Here is an 8674-nt window from a genome sequence, read left to right on the forward strand (position 1 = left end):
TCCAGAAACATTTACAAACAATTTTAGGACTTCAAGGTTATGCTCTTGATATGAGATTATCAAGAGTTTACCTTGATTACCTTAAACCAATTGTAAAATAATTGACGTGTGTTTGTATTGGTTTAGAACGTCATTTGAACATGTTAAGACATAAATATGTGACATAAAACAACAGCCTTTATTTTAAAATTACAAAACAATAGCAATTATAAAATATAAATCGTACTTTGTTTATAATTATTGTTTAAGGCACGTATTTCTTTAAAATAATTAATCTTATTACAAAGACATAATATGAATGATTAAACGTGTGGCTACGTAAAAAATACAACATGAAATCAATAATCATAAGACTACAAAAGGTATATAGAATAAACATCGAGGTTTCAGGTTTTACTTTGAGAAAGCTTAAGAAAAAGGTCAATCAAGTCTTGCAAATCGTCAGGAAACATCGGTTTCGGGTTGTTCTCAAGCTTTGCCTTTGGCTTAAAGCTCAAGGGGCTAGGTTTTTCATGCAAATGGGTTGTAAGAGAGTTAAGGAGGCTTAAATATGGCTTATGGTCGATTTTCTAGGGTTTTGGAAACTAGTTGATTCATAGTTTAGGACAATGATTATATTCTGTTTTTGGTTTTTTCTCATTTTTGTGTAAGTTTATGTTCTATTACAACTTCTGTTAGACGAGCTCTTGTTTAAGTTCGCTCAAGCGCACTTTCATTGCACTCGAGCTTCTCTACACTTATATATATATATATATATATATATATAATTGTGATTAGTCCCATGGTTGTGCAGTAAAACTTAGATTCAACGTGAGATTTCTTCACCTCTATTATTTATTTATTTTATTTCTTTATTTGCTTTGATATCCAGCCTAGATCAGAGGGTGGTTTGACAGGAGATCCAACAAGTTTAGAAGTAGAAACGCGAGAAAGCTTATTGTGTTGGCGTATGCACGGCACCTTTGTGCCGCCGCGTCAAAAGGCTCACCTCCAATCATTAACGCGTTGTCGCTCTGCCTCACCTCAATTCTATTCATCAACTTGTTTAGGTACATTATAACTCATTTAATAAAATTATAAAATAACATATTTTGAGACACTAATAAATCTTTATTTTTATTATTATTTTTATTTTTTATTTTGGGAGAGACAAGAAGAAATTGATGGTCCATAAAAAATAAGATACAAAGTTAGAGAGTCCATCAATAATGTCATGGGCCAAATTATCAATATTATAACTGGAATTACCATGATATTCAGAAGTATCCAAGAAGCAGTCTTGCTTCTGAATTATTGTTTTCTTATTTTAATTTTTGGTAGTTGATAGGGTAACTGAAATTGTCGTTGCCTACATCTCTTCTCTCCCCTTATCCCAGTGTGAGCAACCAATAGAAAATGCATATATGGTGGAAGAACTACCATTCCAATCTAACAACAGTAAAAAGATTTATGCAGTGGATCATATAAAATAACATCCCAATTACAGTAAACAGATTCATGCAGCATTTCATGCAAAATATAATCTATTCGAGCATATTGAGAGGCTCAACAAAGGACAACCATTTCAATCTAACAACAGTAAACTTCAGTACATCACCCACAAAAAATAAAAAAGATGAAACAGTAGATTAACAACGTGGCCATGTAATTCAAACGCTATAAACAACTTTACTTGGCAATATTTATCAATTATTTCATCCTCCACAACTTCTTATACGACAGCAGCAAAAACATCTTTAAAGAACCAAAAACAAAAGTGTTTTAATTAAAAAGCGCATAGCCGTTGCCAGTGCATATCTCATGTACAAAGTGAACTCTTTCTGAAAGCCGATCAAATTCAAACAAAAAAGTCTTTAAAGTTTCAAAGTAAGATCAGGTGACGATGTATTTGTTGTACTCGGAGATGGTGCTGTCATGGGAAAATTCATGTTTGCAGTTGAAGCTAATTCCGAAGACAAAGTACCACCAACTGATCCCTCTGGCTCACTCACCTGCCGGAAACTCCCGGGCCAAAACAGTCCGACATCATCATCTTCCATAAACATCGGCAGTCCAAAATAGCCTTGTTCAAACCTTGCTCCACCTCTAGGTGGCCTTTCTGATGGTGCTATTCTTTGGTGCATTGCAGCGTGAGCTTCAACGCCAAGGGATCGAAATGCAGAACCGTGAAGGGGCAGAGAAGCCAAGCTAGTATAGGTATTGGAGAACATTCCCATCCGCATGGCGCGCTTTGCCATTGTTCTTTCCCTCTTATGAGCATTCTGATGGCCACCCAGCGCCTGTGAACTGAAGAACTTGCGCCGGCAATAATTGCAAGAGAAAACCCTTGCAACTGTTCCTGCTGAATTATGGGCTGCTGGCTCACTTCTCTCACCCGTGTCCTTCAAGTCGGCATCAACGGTGTTGAATTGGAGTGTCAAGTCGAGGGAAATGGGCTCTGGATCTGGTTGAAGCTTTACGACATTTGTCAGACAAGATGAATTGGTGGTGCTGTCCTTGGAGGGATCAGGGGATGCTTCTTGCACGTGTACATTTGAAGCTACTTGGCAACTGACTCCTGAATCATTTCCAGATTCCAAGTTAGAGTTTGGTGTTACCATGTCTGGGTAGTGCAATGAGGTTGAGAGCCGATTTCTGACGGCTGTCGCTTAGCTCTTCACCTGCATATATGATGAAACAACTTATTTTCTGTTTTATACAGTGACCAATATTACTCAAATTGGCTATTGAATGCACCCATCTGGTTCTTCCATATTCACAAATACATTATCCATGCGCTAAAATACAAATACACACACAAGAACATGGTTATGATACAAATGAATTAGAATGCAGATTTTCTGCCAAGTTTCAAACTCTAGATTTTGGGTTTTTCTTTTTCCTCCACACCAACCCCAAAACTATTCTATATTTTGTTTACAGTGTACAGAAAACCTGTATCCGTGTTGAAGTGTAAAACTCCCATTCAAACACTAAAACAAGAACAAAAAACACACCATGTCGCCCCAAGAGATCAATCATCAATGAACACTGATCTGCAAGAGCCCTTGCTTCCTGTTCAAATAAGCGGGCAGTCATCGATCTAATAGTACTATTAAATGTCCATAAAAATAAATTCAGTTGATAAGTCCTTCAAATGGAAGCAATCAACAGCCTATATTTCTACTGGAAGAAATTGCATCTTTAGTTTGCAAGTGAATGCCTCAAATGGCAAAAGAATTGTTGTATGCCCCCAAGGATATATTATTACAAGCCATACTTGGCATTCTTCGTAGCCATACATGGCATTCAGGTATCCACCTCAAAGGAAACATGTCTAAAACGACCTACAGGTGGTAGGGGTTGAGTTATTGATGCTAGGGGGGATCCAGAAGGAAAAAAAAAAAAAAAAAAGGATTTCTAGTTATAATCCAGAAATATAATCCGTCCCAAAGGGGGAGAATATGGGTGTTCCGGAACCCTTTGGTAGTTAACATTACTCCAATCAGCCCGCTGAATTACTTCTTTTGACCATGGAGAACAAGCTATACATGGTATTTGAAGACTGAAACTAAAAGCCCAGCAGATAGATTATGTCACATGCAACTGCTTCAACTTTGATAGAAATACTGGGAAAAAGTTTGGCAAGCAAAGATCTTCTACTTGAAATGAAGCTGTATATTCTCCTGTAATTCGAGTGAGATTGTCATGGACCAAAAGCAGATATGGTCCCTCTTCCACTCCAAAGATATGTACTTTATAAAGCAATATAAAGTTTTCAAAATTCATCTAGAACAGGAAAGGAAATTTCTATCAAGGTCCAAAATTTTCATTTTATTTTAAAGAAATATTGAAATTTGAGAAGATGAAAGTAGGTAAGAGGAAGAAAAATCAATAAGTATGACAGCAACCAGTATAGTAACTTAACACATATTATGAACATCCGTAATAACTAAAGGTTATGCAGTCTGTTAGCCAACATAGCTGCAAGAATTTCTAGATGGTTAGATATGATCCAAACGCCAATTATAACCCTGCCACTTACTTGAAGTTTAGGCCTATGTCTTCCTTCCAACCCTTAAAATATTATTGCATCACCCTTGCACGTATACACCCCTCAACTCTATTCCCCCAAATAAACATGACACCAGCAACTCGAGAGTATCAAGTAGAATTTTCCTGAGATTCTAAAAAGGAAACAAAAAGCTCTTCCACTTCTATTTACTACAAATGCAGTTTGAAGAAGTTACTCATGTTTTGGATCTACATTCATGAAATTCAACACAAACAACAGAGAGAAAAATTCTTCAATCTAAACTTCTAGCCTATGATGTTTGTCCATCTCTAGTGCTGAGGCTAGAAGAGAAAGGGGAAACATAAAAATTTAGGAATAACAAGAAAATTACCAAAATGAAATTATTTATTCTGAAGAACAAAGTGTCATTAATCAAGTCTGACAATTGGTTTTCCAAGAAACCTTACAAGGAGCTCTAGGGAAGCAACAGAGCTGTTGACTTGAGCATTTTTTTTCCTATTCAAATAAGGGAAACCGGGGAAGGGAAGTTGACTTGAGCATTTGTTTTCATCAAATTAGTACCATGACACCAACAAATACTCATAAATTTGGGAGAAATATAAAATCAACAGTTATGGTACTGGGCTCACTTTTACAAGAATTAGAATGAGGGAAAGGTTTTTTGCATAATTTTGGAGACCACATACGCATCCCATGCCATCAGACCGTGTGAGATGGGCAACAAATTTCTATTTCCTCATGTCCTCAACTCGTGTGAACGTATTTTAATAGTGGGTGCTCTATTTGTGTCAACTAAGAAATCTTGGATTTAATAGGAAGCATTTTCCAATAAAGAAACACAGGTCCTGGACATAAGCTTCTATTTCTGAAGCAAATAATGTCTGGGGTGTATAAGGGGCATATTCCTTATGGCTCAAGGCTTACATCTCATGTCGTGCATTTCAGTTTACATTTTTCGGCTTAAAAAGTATGCACGAAACACCAATGAAAAACCAATTTGTATGAGGTGCAGCGTTACTTTAGTTGTCTCTTTGCCTTTAATCAGGACAAAACAAATTCCAGCAAATACAATATGAATAAGGAATTGCATTCAAATGGCAGACAGAATTAGGTAGTTTCTGAGACTAGGAAGGGGATCCTCCAGGATCATCATGAAGAAAAAAGAAAAAATCAATTATAAGATCTTTTACTATGGGATTGCAGTAACGTGTAAAAGATAACACTCATGGTCAGATATGGCATATCGAAGATGCTCTATCAGGGGAGACCAAAGATGACAGATAAGCAACCATCTTTTCTTAACAAAATGGGCCAGTTTGAAAGAATGGGATGGTAAAACAGGTTTCATGCTGAAGTATTTACGAAATGGCATTATGAATAAGAATGAAAATAGTAACTCTTATAATCTTATTGCATAATTTAGTTGTATTGTTGCTCATGTATGATGTTTGCCTTGGTTGTTTATTATATTAAAAATAATTACCACCACAGTAACAACAGCTGCTACTTATTAGAGCAAGCAAGCCCCAAAATGTTGAATTTCAGTATTTAAAGAGGTCACTATTTAAATCTCTGGAAAAAGAAAATTTCAGAAATAAAAAACCAACAAGTATAACAATGAATCCAGATCAAGATGAATCTATTGATTCTGATAAACAATGATCAGAAAATTCAAATTATCCAAAACGAAAGGCCAAGGAAAGTAGTACACTGAACTCTTGTGCACGCCAATAACAAACTAAAATTATGTGCTCACCATAAACCCTGACTAGTAATCATGCAAAATAACAAGGCAAAAGGCGTACACTACATTAATAAACAAAAAGCTCTACAATATGTTTCACCAATCCTTCTGATATCAGCAGGATTGAGCAGAAGCAGCATATTAAAAAAATAAAGTAATCCAAGAATCAAAATTAGTGCAAGATGTTGACATATTATAGGTCCCCTCGTCATTAATATCAGAAATGAAACATATATGAATTTGATTGGTTGTAGATGAACTATTTAACCACAGAAGTATTATGTTTTTAACTTACAAAATGTCCATAGATTATACATTCTTCCTAGACTATGAGATCTTCTAAACTATTAATATCCTAGGTATTTTTCACTTTTACAGCTCGATTTGACAGGATGAGACTTGATAGTTGAAATTATCCCATGGGAAGTTGTGACCATGGACAACCAAAGTAACTCTCCAGTTTAGAGGTATTAACATGCCCAACTCATCTTTCTAATAAACTATATGGATGCAACAAGAACCTTCTAGGTAACAAGGATTCAAAACTATAACACCATTAAGTGCTAACTATAAATTATTTGAAAAAAAAAATAAAAAATAAAAATCGAATACCTCCAGTTTACTGAACTTCAATGTGTAGCAGCAATGTACCAAACCATTGCAAAACAACAGTGGAGGCTCTAGAAATATCTTGTATAAGTCTCTGCCATGTACCAAACACAGCTAAAATGACGAAAAACCCACGCCCAAGAAGGAAAGATGCCCCGATTATACAGAAAATGTGCACAACTTAGGTTGTAGATGCAAATTTATGTACTAATTCCATTAAGATTTCACTCCCCATGAATTTTTCCAGGTTAAAGATCATAACTCACAACCTAAAAAGTTGAGATGACAAAGGCGCATAGAAGATCTCCAAACATGTTTACATAAAAAAGAATTTCCTATCTTTTACCATGATTGACGATTCCTTAACATGAAAGAATCATTCCTGGATCAGCAATCTGGTAAAGCACTACTCTTTCTCGGAAGACGTCTAATGATATTATAATTTGCTTTATGCAAAGCAATTACTCCCATAGCAGTTACCCAAAAGGTACTTGAAATTTTTTGTCTCCGACTTGGGACTAAAACCAAGCATCTTCCCTTCTTAGCTCATTGCAACTTAAAATTGAAATTACCACATCTCAGCACCACCAAAAACACAGTAAAAAATGATACAAGAAACGAAACCCTGCATCACATAATAGAGATATTAGAAAAGATCATCAGCAATCAAGCAAAGGTCGACTGAATATGACCACCCAGTTACACTTTCAAATCTAAAGTCTAAAAAAAATAGCTAAAAAGATAACCCATATAAGAAAACATGAGAAGCACACGATTAAACCAAGTCATGAGCAGTAACCCTTGAGCAGAGTCAACAAACATTCAGTAGAGCAGACACAAATATAACAACACAAGGCATAACAAAAGCAGAGAAAATATAGTATGAGGATCAACATCTCTAGCTGATTAGATGGGAAGTAAGAGTTCCTCACTCAGTTTGTCAATATTGCAGACTCTGCTTCAGTGGGATGCTTACTGATCAGTACCCAGAAAACAAGACACTAGTTTATAGCACTTAAAGGAGTGGGACGGATAGAATAAATGGAGAGAGAGAGAGAGAGAGAGAGAGAGGTACATAGTTATGGGAGAGCAGAGGTAGGAGAGGAGAGAGATGGGGATGATGGCAGGGAAGTCAGTGAAGTCAGAGAAAAAGTAGATAACAGAGTAAATCACTATCTTGTTGAATTTTGTGGGCTACCCAAGTCTTGAATAGCTACTACTAATCATCAATGAGAGAGAGAGAGAGCATACAAAGAGAAGAGACAGAGAGAGAAAGCAAAGGGTACTCACTGTAAGTCCCACAAAAAGGGTGTCAAAGTTTTTGGTGTCTATTTGCACTCAGTGCTCATTCTTCTATCCTCCACTTCAAAAAAGAAAAGGGTCAGATTCTTTTCCATTATTATTTTTTTTTTTCTCATATCGACTCCCACTTCTGAACCCAATATACGCCACACATTTCTTTGTTATAGAGTGCTGCACTTTTCGTTATAAGTTTTTTTTTTTTTTTTTAATTATTATATAAATTGATGTGATAATTTAATTAATTGATGAAAAGAGATACGCTCTTAATTATTTTATTCATTATAGTCTATTTGTATGAAATTTATAATAAAAAACATTTCGTTTGCCAACACCTTTTAGAGTGTGTATTTTGTTTTTTTAGTTGAAAAAAGTATTCTAATGTAAGATAAAAGTAAAAAAATAATTTTTTAGTGTATGATTAAAGTTGTTTGTTAATACTTTTAACTATTTTAATAAAAAGAAAAACCTCAAACTTGATTTAATCTCATGAATTTTCATTACTTTTACAATTATCGCTTTAAAGTTTAAAAACTTACAATTTAGTATATCGAACTTTCAATTTCTTGTAATGTCACTCATCCGTTAAGATTTTTCGTAAAATCCTATTGGAGGAGTGTCAAAATTACTAAAATACCTTTTTTTTTTTATTTTTTTGAAAAAAAAAAATATTGCAAAGATTGTAGCGTTGGTCAGGATTTAACATGTTTGCATAAGGGAGAGGGAGAGGGGAATGACATTTAAACTAGTGATATTTAGTCCGTTTTATGAAGTATGGTTTTCAATTAATTGATATAGTAGCCGGTTAATTGAGCTACGTACCCTTAAACCCTAAACCCTAAACAATTACAAATATTATAAAAGTTCATTAGAACTAAAAGAAATTTCCTGGAAAAAGACTTCCCCCAAAAACACGTTATGAAAGGGAGACTAAAACAAACATTCCACGCAGTTTTGTGCATAATCTTCTTTATTAGGCATCATTTTTTTGATTTTTTCTTCTGAGT

General features: G+C 35.0%; 1 protein-coding gene across 7 annotated transcripts; it reads right to left on the reverse strand.

Annotated features, from left to right (window-relative positions):
• Positions 1-1607: 1607 nt before the first annotated feature.
• LOC132179267 (zinc finger protein 4-like) lies at positions 1608-7730 on the reverse strand. 7 transcript variants are annotated; one of them, XM_059591960.1, is made up of 4 exons: positions 7301-7651; positions 6715-6993; positions 2997-3054; positions 1608-2660 (listed from the first exon to the last, which is right to left on the reverse strand). In XM_059591960.1, exon 4 carries the CDS (start codon positions 2598-2600, stop codon positions 1854-1856), a length of 747 nt encoding a protein of 248 aa, XP_059447943.1. In that variant the 5' UTR covers positions 2601-2660; positions 2997-3054; positions 6715-6993; positions 7301-7651; the 3' UTR covers positions 1608-1853. The 7 variants fall into 7 exon arrangements, with proteins under 7 accessions (XP_059447943.1, XP_059447944.1, XP_059447942.1 ...); XM_059591961.1 differs by lacking the exon at positions 6715-6993; XM_059591959.1 differs by lacking the exon at positions 2997-3054.
• Positions 7731-8674: the final 944 nt, after the last annotated feature.

The sequence above is a fragment of the Corylus avellana genome, chromosome ca4 (assembly GCF_901000735.1).
Source record: "Corylus avellana chromosome ca4, CavTom2PMs-1.0".
Classification (NCBI taxonomy): Eukaryota; Viridiplantae; Streptophyta; class Magnoliopsida; order Fagales; family Betulaceae; genus Corylus; species Corylus avellana.